The following is a 17,223-nucleotide window of genomic DNA, read 5'->3' as shown; positions in this document are numbered from 1 at the left end:
GAGCAGCTGTGTAATGATCCGTCCATTGATGTGGGTCTATTTTCTGTCTTGTTTACGCGCGGTCGTTTTCTTAATCCATGGAGGTAGTCACGGATGAATATGTATAGTAGATTTGGTGGTGGTAGTAGTACTGTTGTATATTCATCCAGAGACAAACATTGCATGGATTTCGTCAGAAAATGCAAGGCTGTATGTAGCGTTATGGGTACCCTTCACAGTACCGCACACCAAATTGCAAAAATACAAATATTATGAATTATAGAACGGTATTTTATGTGGAATACATACAGTTGACATTTACGTTGAAATAATATCGGAATTCTAACATATTTGTTCAAAATATTCACCTTCTATACTAATAATAAAACTGTGTAACCGTCGTGTGTGTGTGTGTGTGTGTGTTTGAAACGCTACTCTCCAAACTACTTGGCGATTATTTATGGGGTTTTCTCAGGCAACTCTAGGGTAGTTTGGGGCAACATATAAGATTGATCTCATCGAAATTGGATCACAGAAGGTACTTGAAGGTTTTATTCAAAACTGCCATATCTGAACACGGCGTAGTGCACCAAAGAGCCTGTAGGTGGCACACAAACAGCTTCTTTTACGAGAGAGAGAGAGAGAGAGAGAGAGAGAGAGAGAGAGAGAGAGAGAGAGAGGGGGGGGGGGGGCAACCGAACGATACGGCGGCCATTTTTGTGCCAAACCGCGGGCGGGACTTTTGAATGACCAGTAGTGTAGTACACATTCACCGAATCAAAAGCACAAGGCAATATGGCGAAATCATTCGTTAAATGCCTTTTTTTTACAGCTATAATATACTCATAGTAGCCTACTACGCACAGCACAGGAAAATTTGATACAGTGGCTGTAAAAATTATTTGTTACTTGCATTTATCTCCTTTAATAAGTGCGTTTACTAGACATATTGTAATGAAAGTAACGCAAATAAAAAAAAATAGTGTATAGCATTTGTTTTGTATCGGAAGTGCATAACGCTAAAGATTTAACGTACCTGTATTATGTCAGATAAATGAAAGTCGTAAGCAGTTGTTTACTTGTGACGTGCAAAAAGTGTGAGATGTATTAGTACTTCTTGTCACGTCTTCAAACTTTTTGCATGTCACAAGTAAACAACTGCTTACGACTTTCTTTCCTTCTAACCCACAATAAGTAGGCCTATTAAAAACTGTCTTCAAGAGTACCTACAATTATTGACTACGAATAATGTTTCAGCAACCACGACAACTGTGGAAAACGTGCTTACAACTTACCTGCGTCAACAGTCAGGCAATAATACTGAAACCAAAATAATGCCTAGTGTTCTGATTCGAAACGAAATAAAGTTTGGCGCTATAAAATCGAATGAGCATGGCACAACAATTACAGCCGTTTCCAGCAAGCAATGTCAGATATTGGCTTCAGAAAAGCTTGTGATGCTACCAGTATGCACAGACTGTTAAAGAAATAAGATCTTAAAAATGCAGTAAATTGTAATAGGCCTACCTGTTTTGCATGACTAAAAATATTTTTCAAAAAAAAAAAAAAAAAAAAAAAAAAAAAACTGACACCTTAAAATCAGAGTTCTCTGAGCAAAGTGAAGAACCAAACATTTTTATAGGTGTAACCAAATAAATATTTCAGATAATATATACCATTAAGAAAGTTGTACGTGGACTTTATTACAAGAGTTACTCATTCCTTCATGAGTGGGGATTTCATACTGCATCAAGAAGTTACAAATTTTGCCAAAGATTACCAACTTCAAAATATTCGTGTTTCTAGTACAGTAGATATTTGGAACCTCTGTTTCTCACAAATATGAAACGTCAGATTTCAAGTTTAATATATCAGTAATGAATAGCAGTCTGCAACCAATCTATGCATTGAATACCTTAAGGATGGCGTGGAATTTTGGTCATCTCCCTCTTCTTGTCTCTTAAATAATTTGCTAGCCACATGGCCTTTTCCATAAGCACTGAAATATATGACTCATTAGGCCATAGGCCCACATTATGGAGAAAAAGCAGATAAGGAAAGTTCCCTGTCACCAGAAAGAAAAGTCCTTCCACTCATAAATAGTGTGTGATGAAGCACTTCCTGAAATACTTAATTGAGCTGTCCAGCAATAGAGGTACCCTAGGCAACAAAAAAATCCTGTAAATGTTACACGATTCTTAGAAGTATTAAGAACACAGAATGGCTCAAATTTGTCACTTCATTATAACAAAATTATTTATAGCATTACACACATCAGTAACAATGCAGGAAATAAGAGAAAATAGATTTATTGGATACAATAACTTAAATTTATTTTCAGTTAACACATAATTAACAGTACCTGTATGGAATAATGTCCATAAAATTCTATAAAAATGAGGCTTAAAGAACTGTAGTCTATCAACAAAATGTTATTAATATGCTACTGCTCCAAACACAAATGAGTGTCAGAAATTTCTGTGCAATATAGTCATAAAAATTCCAAAATTCAACACATTACCACAAAACAAAGTGCTACAATAATCAAGTATGTTATTACCACACTTTTGTACAAAAGGTAATTTACAAGCTAGTGCACCACATACGAGTACATAGCATGACCTACACAACAAAAAATCAGGAATGTGGATATATCTTAACACATATATACAAAAGCTCATGTCAAGTTTGCGCACCATACCAGTAACAGTATGTCAAAAAGATGAATGATATACAGGGTGTAAACTACACATAATATTACCAAAAACCAGAGAGGTACAGTTTACATGTGTGTATACTATTAATAAATGTTTGTACAACAGATGGTTTACAAGATACGGTGCCACATATCAGTATGTATCAATAAGGCATATGATATATTTAGAGTAGTGTGTGTTTCAGCACACCTCCACATTAAAGCAGATCTACAAGCAAGTGCACCACATCTGATAACATACACTATGTCAATCGGTGCACTATATACATGGCTTAAACTAACCAAGAAAAGTAAAATACATTTACAAGTGTGTGTGTGTGTGTGTGTGTGTGTGTGTGTGTGTGTGTGTGTGTGTGTGTGTGTGTGTGTGTGTGTGTACACGTACATACTGCACCACATCATTTACACTATCTCAAAGAAAAGGTGGTAATTGGGTAGAGGATGCCTGATCGGCTGCCCACTGACTATGATATTACCCAGAAATCATACATTTACATCACAACTACATATATTCAGTAATTAAAAATCTGAGGCTGTGGCTAAGCCATGTCTCTGCAACGTCCTTTCTTTCAGGAGTACTAGTTCTGTAAGGTTCGCAGGAGAGCTTCTGTAAAGTTTGGAAGGTAGGAGACGAGGGACTGGCAGAAGTAAAGCTGTGAGGATGGGGTGTGAGTCGTGCTTAGGTAGCTCAGTTGGTAGATCACTTGCCCGCGAAAGGCAAGGGTCCCAAGTTTGAGTCTCTGTCCGGCACACAGTTTTAATTTGCCAGGAAGTTTCAAATTATAAGCAATTCAAATTCTTTGTATTTTCAAGGGTACTGGCCATATTTTTAAAAATCACTTCCATTAAAAACAAAAAAAAAGAGAGAAACAATCCTCTGATGCATAGATAAGGCTGTCTTTGCCTTGGCTGAACTGTCAAATTTATGATAGTCTTTGTTTTGCCTGTTACAAGAAGCTACTGCATTCAGGCAGTTACCACACAACTGACAAACTTCTTTGCCCTCCCTATAACATACCCAGCAATGTGATATAACACATTTCTTTCAGCATTACTTAATTCGTCTTCACAATTGATAACATGTTCATTCCAATCTTTTGGAACCTTAAACAGAGGCTGAACTACAGATGATTGGGTGTGTTTATCTGAATATTGGTCCAGAAAACTAGAAAGGTAAACAGAATCACACTTGTCATAGGAACCCTTCCCTACATCTGTGAAATACTGAGCAGCACAAATTGTTTTCAAATTATTTTTGAACTGCAATGCTGAGGGTACCTTCTGAATGCCTCTAACACATGAAAACAAATTTTCGAGACAATCTTGTGTAAATCTAGCACTAAGCAAAAATTTGTAATTCTTGTTGATCAAAAAGAGTTCCTGTAAATCAAGAACACTTTGTGTGGACAGTCTTACACCACTTTGAACTGGTTTCCAGTGACCATATTTTCCAATTGCCATATGCTCAAATAATATCATCTCTTCATTCAGCAAAGTAATAGCCTCTTCATATTTTTCTGGGTTGAATGTGCTGAGGGCAGTGACTGGATGTCTGGAAGTCATTGTGGAAAACCACTTATCAACCATCTCCACAAACCAAGCTGTTGTTGCGTAATCTGCTTTTTCTGTTTCTGAGGATAGGCTATGAACTTCAGACCACAACTGGTTTCATGATAGAGAAAATTTCGTGCCCCAGAAACTTTCATTTTGCTAAATTTATTTGGTTCTATTACATCCATTGTTAGTTTTGGAGCAAAATGTTGTAGATATTTATGTGATTACAGTCAACAACTGTGGATGGCAGCTTATACTTTTCTCTTATCCTCTCTGGAATGTTTATAATAGTGTTTGACTGCAAGCATTGTCAAATGTTTTTAAAAGATGTGGCACATCTGCAATGAAATATATTTTTCTTGATGGATCTTCAGGGTTTACAATATAATTCTGAATGACAGAGTTTTTTTTCCAGACAATTCCAAATTGTCTCCACATACTTTGATTTGCAGCACCCATATCTGATGTCACACAATCTACATGTAGTCCTATATTTTCACTACACTTAATGGTTTGTAAAATAATGTCACACACAACTTTTCCACTTATACTGTTTCCAGTAAAGCAACTACCTGTTTCCATCTGGAAGTGATACCATCCAAAAGAAAAACACAAGCATGTGTGGCCACACCTTTACGACATGGAAGTGTAACATCACCTGTCCCCACATCAAATTCCCTGCTTGGAGTAATTGACATTTCATCAAGCAGTAAGACACAATCACATTCTTTCTCCCTCATAGTCTGAATCTTTTCCTTTAAAAGCGAAAATACTTGGTCAAGAATACCTGAACTGAAATTTAAATCTTGAAGCCTTCTTCATAGTGTGTGCTGAGATGGAAATGGAAAACCAGAACTGATTAAAAAGTCAAATCCTTTGCCACCACATGCAGATTTCACCTGAAGAGCCTTTTTCACACTACAAACTGTCCACTTAACTTTTTTCTGGTGTAAAGAGTTCATTTGATCGACATTAAATAATGTTTTTAATTTTTGTGGAACAGTGGTACACATAGTGCCAAGTTTCTTTTTTAAACAGATATTCTTTAAAGTAAGGTCACTGACCTCTTCCTTAAGAGCTGATATTTGTCTTTGCTGTGCCTGAATATATTCTTCTAGCTCCTTTAATTTAACCCTAAGCTCATCCACACTACACATGGGCTCTTCTTCACACTGCTGCTGGAATTCTGCAACTGATTCCACTGAAGCGCTACTGAACTCATTTTCAGAAGTAGACTGCCGTTGATGTAGGTTTTCTTCTTTTTGCCTTTGGTGCTGTGTGGGGAAAAATGGTTGGTGTGGCAGTTGACCTGAGTTTTCTTTTGCCATCAACCCCGACTTTCTCTCACTGGTCATCAGTGAAATGTTTCTGTAAGGAAAAGAACATAATTGTTATTACTTGATACACTACTTGAATAACATGTTTACGTGATCAGGTACTACAGAAAGGAAGAAAAAATGAAGACAGAAATCCGAAATCTGGGAAACTTCCTGCTCTAACAGCATTAATGAAATAGTTATAAAACTACAATCAGATTACCTGGAATTACTAACAGTGGCCTAGAAATCAAGTGACACTCCTGGAAATCTTCAATACAGTACTGTTAAAACCACCTTATGACACTGAAGGTCGTAATTATGACGTCTGCAGCTTAGCAAAATTCTTAAACATTAGATACACAATCCCATTTTAATTCTATGTTTATATGAATGTGTTATAATAATTTTCACATAGCCAATTTACAGGTCTGTTTTCAATTTAACTGTTAATATTGCAAGTTGTTTTATATGTAGTAAAAAGCAAAAACTACTTCGCATAGATAAGAGTACTTGGTTGGTTTCCACAAGGCTCCTGTTTGATTTATGTCAGCCCTGTTGACTGCGACTGCCCGCTGCTTTCGTCTTTCTTCATTGCGTGGAAATGCTAACATGCGAAATCCACCTTCGCCTCTATTGGGACAACCAAATGCAGCACAACCTGGCATCGTTTACGAACGTCTGCAGAACGAATTACAGATGCTAACGTGTTTACTTCAAAGATGTAGGCCTACCGACTTCATCACAAAACGCTTCATTATTTCAACCACAGTCTAACATATGTTAGACTGTGATTTCAACTCGTATTTAAGATCGAAAACGCTAATTACGCACTAAAAACTATATACAACTAAATCTAACATGCATGCACAACGCATAACAAGTCTCTCAATAATTCAAATACTTTTTAATCGTTACCAATTCAACTCAAAAGCACGGCGAACATAGGAAGCGCGAGAGACGTTTGGCAGAAAAATGGCGTCAAAGCTAATCAACCAATCACGGGCAACTTCACCTATGGCCGTGGTCTCTCTGTATACAGGATTTCTATTCTTTTACCACAGTGACATAAGTATTTTCGGAAGTTTACATCAGTGACAGAATTAAGCGCCGCAATCTTACCTTCTCGAATGCCGAAAGACATTGATTTACTGATTTCGCTTTGTGTATTGTAAACTGAATGAAATTGCTTTGTTTCTTTCGTTAGGTTTTATTTATAGTTTGCTCATTGACTAGGAAAAACGAATTATTGAGTTGACTTTGTGATTTGAGTACCTACTTATTACATTTTGCTTTAGTTTCATTTACGAACCAAAATGACCAGAAAACGGTCGATTGTACTAGGACGGCTAAAAGGCTGACGTCTATGCGATCTCAAGAATCATGTGAAAATCGTGAGACGAGGCTTGCTGCTGCTGCTCGGGAACACCAGGGTGGAACCAACACCACCTAGAGAGAAGGCCTGAGTGCTCCCTGCGAACAGCATGACGGGTAGCCAAGAGTAGTCATAACAAAAGGAAGCGAGAAGTGTGTTATGACGTTGTGCTGTGCATGGGAGTATGTGAATGCAGCGCAACGTAACTGTTTTAGAACGTTTTTAACGTTATTTATGTGATGCACAGTTCTAATTTGTGTTAGTGACAGACAAAATGCCGTACAGATGTTGTGTGACTGGGTGTAAAGGCAATTACCCGACGGGACCGAAAGTGCAAGTTTTTTCATTTCCAAAGGAAGAAAAATTATTAGAAAAGTGGAAACGGGCTATCCCAAGGGAAAATTTAACAATCAGCAAAACAACAAAGGTAATAGTTAAGTTCATTTACGATTATACTGTAATATAAAGTAAACAATGTGAGCCATAACCTTAAATTTACACATCCCCTGGGTTTTACTGTGTTAATCTTTTGAGAGTATTGTATTATTATTGTTATTACCGCCACTAATGTACCTTAAATTCTGTAAGGGGAAATTAAAGCTAAAAGCGTGTCCATTGCAATTTTGATTTTCTACGTTCTCGCTGAATTCTCAGAAGTTAAAGGACACTAAACGCCAATTTCTGTTGAGTTATGAGCGTAACACTAATATTTACTTACTTGCTTTTATTTCCTGTCCGATTTTAGTTGTTTGCTTTCTATGAAAGTGAAGCCTAATATGGAATAAGAGGGAATCATTATGTGGTTCGGCGTTTTCCACGTAATGTGTTTAAAGAGATTGTTTTGTTATTGATTTAGAGAACTGCATTTGAGGAGTTACATTACTACGTCAGCAGACCTGCTCTTCTAAATCTAACAAGGCGTTGTGCTTAGATGTTTAGGCCTGTTAGCTTTTCACCATGTTTATCATAGCTTCATCAATTGAAGTTATACATGTATGCAGCTCTCTGTGATTTTAAATAGGCTATTATAGGGAGAATTGATATTGATCTACAGTTACCTTGTATGTCTCTGTCACCATTTTTGTGTATTGAAAGTGTAACTATAATTTTAAAGCATTCAGGGAAAGGATTATTATCAATAATTTTATTTACAAAATGGAGCATTGGCTTTCTAATTTCCATAAGTATACATTTTAGAACCGAGTTGCTGTGCCCATGGTAGTCCTCTGTGCTGGAGCTATTCAGCTTGTTTTCTGAGTTGGGAAGATCTGTAGCAGTAGTTTTTCTCCAAGTGATTCTTTTATTTGTTTTACTCTGTAATTGCAAAAGGAAGGCCCCCACATAAGATGCATCATCACTTTGTGATACAAGGAAACTTTCAGAATTCACAAAATATTCGTTCAAGTTAATTGGGACAGTGATTTCTTCCCTTCCTATGTTTGTTTCACTTTTTATCACGTTCCAGGATGGTTTACATTTCTTTTTAGAATTTAAAATGTACTCATTAGCTTTGAGTTTTGCTGCTTTAATTTCAAATATGTACATTTCTCTCAAGCTTATAGAGTTGTTCTTACAAATGTCAGCAGTTATGTTCTTCACCAGCAGTACTATATCCTCATTTTACTGCGTTGTGGTGTGGTTAAATTTTTTAGTGTGGTTAGTGATTATGGTATTGCCAGTGTGTCATCTTTAGAAACAAGAGAGCTGTTACTGCCTAGTGTGTGCTTCATGGTGGAAATGAATGTGTAGAAGCTGGTCAGTATAATGGACCATTCAATTAGTTTGAAGTCATTTCTCATTCTTTCAGTGTTCTCTTCATTGAGAATTCTGTATTTAGTTAACATCTTGAAATTATCAGTAGACAGTTTTCCATCTTCGAGCTATATGCCATCATGTCATATATTCCTACTTTGATGGTATCACATTCTGCTTATTTCTGCTCATTGCCATGCCATGCTTCCATCCTGATTGTTTTTTTATTTAAGCAACATAAATTCATTGAGCTTACCACATTCAGCAAATACCTATTTTTTCTCTTTACTTTTTATTTCTGGGTTAATATCCCCAGTGACAAAAATTTTGTAATGATGATATTTTGGAGTCATTAGACTTAAAGTGGAGAACCTTCTTGTGACTGTTTCTTCATCAGTAGCTGGCATTTGGTAAATAGATGCAATAAGAAGTTTGTGAGTGTGAAATGCCACAGCAGATGCTTCAAAAACATAAGTTGTTGTCACTGAATAGGCAAATTGTACAAACAAGTTTTTGTCTGTACTTTTAATCCAATGTTCAGTCAAATAGAGATTGCTGCACTTAATTTCATCCAGCCAATACTGGAATTTAGTAACTATACTACTTAAGGATTGAACATTTACATGAAACAAAATTAACTCATTTTTGCTACAACAAGGAAGTGGGCCTAGTTTTTTTATTAAATTTTAGTGTGTCTTTTGTACTATGTTCTGATGTTCTTTGTCATTGCCAAGACCAATATATCTCTGACTTTGTCAGGCTTATACATTTCTCTCATCAAGTTCTGGTGGTTGAGACATGTGGTACTACTTGCTAGGGCAGGCCAATTTATTATTTCCCATGTTAAATACTTTTTGGGTTAGTTTTAATGAATGATCTGCTCTAGAAAGAGAATGTAGTACTCACAGTGCTCAAGATATTTGCAAAAAGTAATGATGATCTCAACCAGCTTTTTTAATAACGTGACACGGGAAAGAACAGGTAGCCTTATATGAATGGTCAGACAATGGGGTCAAAGATAACTCAACTAATAGTTCCTAAATATCTGCCAGAAATAGTTATAAAATGTAATATTCAGTATTTATATATATGGAAGTTTCTTTTTAATTTAGTCCCTCAGTAATATTAGTTCATTTACTAAGATCACTATAATTGGTCCTGCATTGTCATGTGGATTATTGGTTGTAGGTGTGTGAACAGCATTTTCACCCTCATGAAATTATAACAACATCTCAAGATATCAGAAGAAATGGAGACGTTCCTCGCACACTTGCAAGACCAAGTTTGCTTTCAACAGCAGTTCCTTCTGTTTTTCCAAATTGCCCTCACTATTTGAGCAAACCTTCAAGCTACAGAATTGGCCCTGAGGTAAAGAGACAGAAACTTGAAGAGCAAAATATTCAGGCAGCTGTTCAGGATAGTCTGAAGGAAACGGAAATATATTTAAAAGCTCAGTCCATTGCATCACTGTGTGAGTTAAAGGCAAAACTGTCAATGTTAAAGCTATCTGATTTCTGGAGTATCATTACAAAACCTACATCTGTATTGTTTGCAAACATTGAGACAGTTCCTTCTCCTGTAATAAAATATTCTGTTCTTGTTAGTGAAGGCCTTGATGTATCAGTATTTGTCCTGAACAAGCAAAGAAACAAAATAGGACTAAATGGGGACAAGGTTTTAATAAGGGTTTCAAGCATTGTTGAATTAGGTAATCTGTTAGACTGTGTGGAAAAAGCTGACATGCTGATTAATGTTCCAAATAATATTGAACAAATTTTGAGTTATGTATGTGACATACTGCAGACACAATTTATGAGTATGAAAAGAGCAAATACACACACTTTATAATTGAACAGTTGAAATTACTATCATCAAAGAAAATTTCATACACTCCATCATTCATGATATTTTCTTGTTTATCTTACAGTATTTCCCCATGTGCTTATATGTTTAATAGAGATTATGGTTTTTTTTTTGTAGGCCCTCGTCCATCAACAATTCAAAGAGTATGTTCTAATATTAACATAGGCCCCCAGAAAGAGCAATGTGAAAATATTTTTTTATCATATACAAGAGGTAAATTTAAATTTCTTGAACCACATGAATATCATGTCAACCTTTTAATAGATGAGATACATCTAAAAGAATATTTTGACTATAAAGGAGGAAGTGTTGTTGGTATGGTTAATGGTGAATGTTTGACAGCAAATTCCGCATATGTTTTCATGATCAGCAGTATACTGAGTAACTTTAGAGATGTTGTCCATATTTTACCAGTCAAGAAATTAACAGGTGATAATTTGCATCAATGGATCAAAGGAATAATATTGGGTCTTGAAGATACACGATTCAAAGTACTGTCTGTAATTTCAGATAATAATTCCATTAATAGAAGGGCAATGTCATCATTTTCAAATCCCTCTTCAGTCTCTTAGGTATATAACCATCCTAAAGATTCAATGAGACCATTGTTTTTTGTAATTGACTCTGTACACATTATGAAATGCATTTGGCATAATTGGTTAAAGCAAAAAAATAATTCCTGTATGATTTATCCCACATTTCAAAAAAAATGATTCTTGCATACATTATGCCTGTTTTTATACCTTACTGAGGCTATATGACCTTGAACATGAAAAACTGGCAAAATATTGTTATGGTCTGACTTTGAAAGCTATGAGACCAAATAACTTTGAAAAACAAAATGCTAAACTAGCTCTGCAAATTTTCTGTGGTGTCACAGCTAATGCCCTTCAAACACTGGGTCCAAAACACTCCTTAGTTCACTGTATGGAAACAGCAAATTACATTAGTTTGTTTACCAAATGGTGGAAAATAGCGAATGTGAAAACACCATTTAAGGGTAATAGGTTAAACGATGAATTCATGAGCCCTTTAAAACAATGTACAATAGATGACCCCAAGTATGCATATCTTACAGGAATGTTAGAATGGCTAAGCAGATGGGAAAAAATAAACATCCGATATCCTGAGGGCTCACTAACAAAAGAAACATGTTCAGCGTTAATTCAAACAATACAGGCCATTATAAAATTGTCTGAATATTGTATTAACGAGTTGCAGTTTTCCTACTTTTTACCTGGAAAATTTCAAACTGATTTGCTCGAAGAGAGATTTGGAAAGTATAGGCAGTTATTTGGAGGCCAGTACAATGTCAGTATCAGGCAGGTGTATGAGGTAGAAAAGAAGCTTTGCTTGTAGTCTGTAATTAGGCTAAATTTAAAATCAGCTGCTTTTGGTGAAATAAGTATACAGTCCATACAGGATGTTTTCTCAGATGACCCAAATACTGACATTGAGATTCCTTCCATATATGATGAAATAGTAGTTAATCCATCAGAACTTACTGAAAATTCCAGTGAAGATTTGCCTGTTCTTACATATATAGCAGGGTATTGTTGCTACTCTGTTTTGAAAAATACTAAATGTGAGTTTTGTAAAGATATTCTGGTGTTAGATAACATTTTAGATGATCAAGAAACGTATTCCCTAATACAGAATGTAAGTAGAGGAAAACTACTCATTCCTTGCTCTCAGATTATCAGTGTGGTTGTCACTACTTACCTCACTGTTATGAAATTGTGTCATAAATTTGAAGCTGAGTTCCTTAAAGTACCAAACCAAAGAGAACTGGTTTTTCACCTGGCTTGGAATTCAGTTTTAATGAATGAACTGCTCTGGGAAAGAGAATGTGGTAGTCACAGTGCTCAAGATACTAGCAAAAAAGTAATATGAATATCAACCAATGTATTTCTTAATAATTTTACCAAAAAGAAAAATCAAAGCATTGTGAAGGATGCTGTCCCTAGAAAGAAAAACATATTCAACAGAAGTAAGTGAAGCCTGAATTGAACATTAATTGTAAACAGCATGCTGAATTTATGCAGTTTGAATACATACTGTACACACTCATTGTAAGAATATTTTTATTCATTACTACCCTGTATTTCTCTGAAATATTGTGATTAATAAAGCTATTACTTAAAAAAGAATACTGATTAATTGGTCAGTAAATGTGAAATCAACCATTGGTCTGGTTCTTGAAACCTCAGATTTTCATACATTTTTTGTACAGTAAGTATCCCACTAGCTCCAGCTATAATACAATTTTTTGGCCTTAATACAGCATTTTTTTAAGAATGCAATTTTATCTGAAAAGTTTGTACACTTCTCTTACATGTCCTAAAATTAATTTGTTTTCAACATACATTGGCTTGCTATCACCATCTTTTCCCATAGAAATGTAACCATGTTAGTCAGGTGTTCACCTGCTAGTATTATCATTACAGTGAAATTTTTCACTAACAGAACAGTTTTAGCAGACAGAGACTGTCAAGGTCTAGGGTCAGAAGTAAAGAGCAGGCTCTGTTCTTCCACTACTTTTGTTTCACACCCTGCAGTTGCTTACTCCAGACTCTTTTTCTATATGAGTTGGGTAGGAAAGTCAACACTGAAAATTTTTCATTTTTACTAATTGTGTTTAAACTTGGCAATCATTTCTGTTTGTGTATCATCACAGCCAAGTATTTCCTGATTTTCACCAGTTTCTTCCTGAAAGAAGGTTTCACTTAATTTCAGTGTTATTTTGTCAGCTTTATCTTTACAGTATTTTTTGAGACGAAACATTTCTTTATTACTGAGGATTTCTGTAATGAAGGCAGATGCTTTCAACAAATACAAGCCTTTTTCAGCATCCACAAACTCAGGGCCATTAGACATACTTCAACTCAGTTGTACCTTTCCATAAGATGTTTTGCTTTTAATTATCAGTAGTTCAGGTTTTCTTTCATTAGATGATTTCACTCTGCATGAAGTCTTTCTTAAATACGCAAGCTCAGATTGATCGTCATGAGTTACATTTCCACAACATTTACTCATGCAGTGTAAGTTTCTTTTGAATGGATTACAACAAAATTTTGACCACTTTTTATCCACAGTTTGTCTTCTTAAGAAATCATAGAAGGATAAATCACAATTATCAACAAGATGAAACAGACAAGAGATATAAAAATTTAAAATTCATTAGTTTAAACAACACTTTTTTGAGATACCATTATTCAAACACAGTAATGCCTGACAGTGAAGTTTAGTGCTGGAGTTTTCGAATGTACTGAATCTTATTGCATTCTGTGTAAAATGCCACTACTACTATTTTAAAAGGCTGCTGTATGTATGCTTGACTCGTGCATTATAAGTGTTGCATTGCTGCAATCTGCTCCCATTTCTCCCTCTAGTGCTTTGCTAATTTTCTTTCAACAATTGATATCTCTTGAAGCGCATTATTGTGTCAATAAAACTGAATGGTTTTGTTTTATTATTATTTATTCCATAGTATTTATTTGCTGTTGTGTTAGTTACAATTCTTAAGCCAAACAGCTTTAAGACGCTGATCTGACACCCACTGAAGACACCTTGTAAATAAGGCAAAATGGGTCTGTGTGCACAAGTTAAATAAAGAACACTTAATGTGCAGCTTGCAAAAGGCCTTTTTCTTTTAAACTACTGCAATGTATATACATCATCTGCAAAAACTGCTACCACAAGTAACTTGTCTATTTCATTTTAACGTAACTGTCACGAACCAGTCTGCAAAAGTTGTGACACAGTTGGCAAAGCAAATTGCAGTTAAATAAAATTTATTGCAAGAAACTCTAATTTTGAAATTTTAAGGATTAAAAAATTGGGTTTGGAAGAAATCAGCGTTTTTGTGAATCTAGTAAAGTAGCACACATCTTTAAACTGTAGAAGAAACTGAATAACGTGGTACAAATTTCAGGTCTGTAAGTCAAATGGTTTTGGGGTTGTGACCTTTTTAAGGTTACAAAGCAAGTCAAAAGTGGCAGAATTTTGGTCATTTTAAAAATTAAGAACTCTAAAATAAAAAGCACAAAAAAATATTCAATTTTGGATTTTTCATCATTTTGATAGAATAAAATCATCAATGTTTAACTAAATTTTGTATTGATGGATTTCACATGGAGAGATCTTGATGTTTTCATTATTAAAAATGCTAATTTGTGTGTAGTTAAGAACATGTGTATAGGCCTAATGAAGCCATCAATCCCGTTACAAGTTTTGGATTTGCAGTGTAAAAACAGGCAAGTTTTAATGTATTAGTGTGTGAAATAATTGATATAAGAGAAATTTTGTTGAAATAGCGTTGTACGACACTAGAAATAAAACATGTAGCCAGAGAAAAGCGCTTCTAGAAGCTCCTGCCAGTAGAAGCCGCTCTTGGACGGACGGAACTTGTATGACTACTCTTGGCAGGCGAGCTGCTCAGCGCACAGGCCTTCTCTCTAGGTGGCGTTGCTGGAACTCGCTCTTTGGAAACGTCTTCTCAAAGTGAGACCCGGCGTAATTCTGATAGAGAGCGTCATGCATTGTATCGCTCGTCGCTGCGTATTATGAATAAGTCTTCCGGCCATATGTGTTTAGTGCTACTGGAGCGGGTACATACAGCGCTAGGCTATTATTATTATTATTATTATTGTTATTATTATTATTATTATTATTATTATTATTATTATTATTATTCACGCAAATTTCTATTTCAGTTCCTTGTTCATTGTTCTCTTCGAAAGCTCTATATACATTTCGTTAGTCCACTTTTCCTTTTTGCTTTAAATTGTTGTGCTATTTCTGTGTAAACCTACACTCCACCATTTTAAAAAGCGTTCAGGAAATAATGAGATGCTAATTTAAAATCGTTTGTGTTGGTAAGTATTAATTTACTAACCTTCCTCCAGCATTCAGATAAACACATGAAAAAGGTATCAACAAAATTATTTAAATATGATTGTAAATCTAACACTTTGTTTTTGAGGCTCTGAATATGGATACATTATGCTGAACTTCAGCAAGTATTTTCACTTCTAACATTATTTGCTGGTGTGCTGCTTATTTTATTATTGCTGTCTCTTATCTGTAAGTTTGCAGACTAATTTGTCATAGTGTTGTTCTGTTTTTGGCACGAAGCCATAAAAAACCTCATTTAGTGAAGTAAGAGTAGGTTGGTTCGAAAGGTATTGAACCTTTAGTTAGCAGTAGTACATGTATCAACTACAGGTACAGAACCCCAATCCCCTTCAAAGCAGTCTCCCTGGCGATGCACACGTGTCTGCTGGTGCTCCTGCCATTGTTGGAAACATTCCTGCAACTACTCTTTTGGAATTATCACCACTTGGGCCATAACATTCGTCACAGTATTTTACTTTGAATCAATTCCTGATCCTTTTACAGGCAGTTCAAGCTTGGGAAATAGCTAAAAGTCACGTGAAGCCATTTCAGATGTGTAGGGAAGGATCTCTTTGGTGTGACTGAAGTCTGAATCAGATGCACAGTGTTGGTGGTTGCATTATTTAATGGAGCTCCCATTTTTTTTTAATGTGCATAGCTCAGATCTTTCATGCCCACAGCATTACAATGGTGATGAAGGACTTTCTGGTAATATTCTTTTGTGTTCAGAGGCTCTTATGTGTCTTGTAAGCGACTACAAATAAGCTTTTTTACTGCCTTGTTAGGCCTAAGGTAATTGAGGATTTTCTTTCAGGGTTAACTCCCTCAGCCTTTGATAAGCCAACATCGTACTACAAGGCAGTAGCTGCTGGTTTTGGTCCACCCCAGGTATTTTATTTCCTCGGTACCCCCTATATGTGGTGAGCATTCCCTCATCCGCCACCTGCGGAGGCGCCCGATGGGAGACCGGCAAACTCCACAAGAGTGTACAAATTGGGGAAGGACGATCGTTACGGTTTGAGACCGATAGTGGATTTCAGCAAGGAAGTGCACTGTCTCCACTACTATTCATCACTGTTACGGATACTGTAATGATGAACATCAAGGAGAAGTCAGGTGAACTAAATGCATTTGCATTCACTGATGATATCACGATATAAGGTGAAACTGAAGAGGAAATACAGATCAGACTCGATGAATGGGAATCTAAATTCCAGAAATACAACCTCGGCATAAGCAAGACCGAGACAGTGGTGACGGCAGTCAAGAGATGGACATGCAGCAAGTGTTAATCTAGGAGACCACCAACTAGAGTGTGTGAATGAAATCACCAACAGAGTGCACAAAGGATCTGTCTTCTCTCAGCAAGTAAGATCACTTTTATGGGATGGCTTGATTCCAAAAACAGCCAAACTAGTGATGTTTAATAGCTATTTCAAACCAGTATTGACATTGATATTGAAACATGTACCATCACAAAAAGAGAATCATCAAGGCTGCAAGCATCAGAGATGAAATTTCTTAATCCACCATCCAAAATACCGAGATGGACAAGTCTAGGAATGAGGAGGTGAGGAAAAAAGCTGGAATAAAGACATCCCTGTTAGATCGAATTGGCACATCTAGACTTCGGCGGTACGGGCACGTGATGAGAATGGAGCCAACTAGAACGGCCAAAATGTATTTGGAAAGACAGGTGGATGGGAAAAGATCTCGAGGAAGACCTCGAACCCAGTGGATGAACTTGATTCTGGCTGATGTAATGACCAGAG

The 17,223-nt window shown here is 36.0% G+C and overlaps 1 protein-coding gene across 1 annotated transcript in view; it reads left to right on the top strand.

Annotated features, from left to right (window-relative positions):
• LOC126212991 (uncharacterized) overlaps nt 1-17,223 on the top strand; it is a 238,705-nt gene that overhangs the window by 176,074 nt on the left and 45,408 nt on the right. Inside the window, exon 9 of the mRNA XM_049940533.1 lies at nt 9,881-10,060. Within this exon, the coding sequence (XP_049796490.1) occupies nt 9,881-10,060 (180 nt within the window). The remainder of the gene's footprint in view (nt 1-9,880; nt 10,061-17,223) is intronic.

This window comes from Schistocerca nitens, chromosome 11 (assembly GCF_023898315.1).
Source record: "Schistocerca nitens isolate TAMUIC-IGC-003100 chromosome 11, iqSchNite1.1, whole genome shotgun sequence".
NCBI lineage: Eukaryota > Metazoa > Arthropoda > Insecta > Orthoptera > Acrididae > Schistocerca > Schistocerca nitens.
Note: the sequence above shows the minus strand (reverse complement) of the source record. Positions and strands in the feature narration are given on the sequence as shown.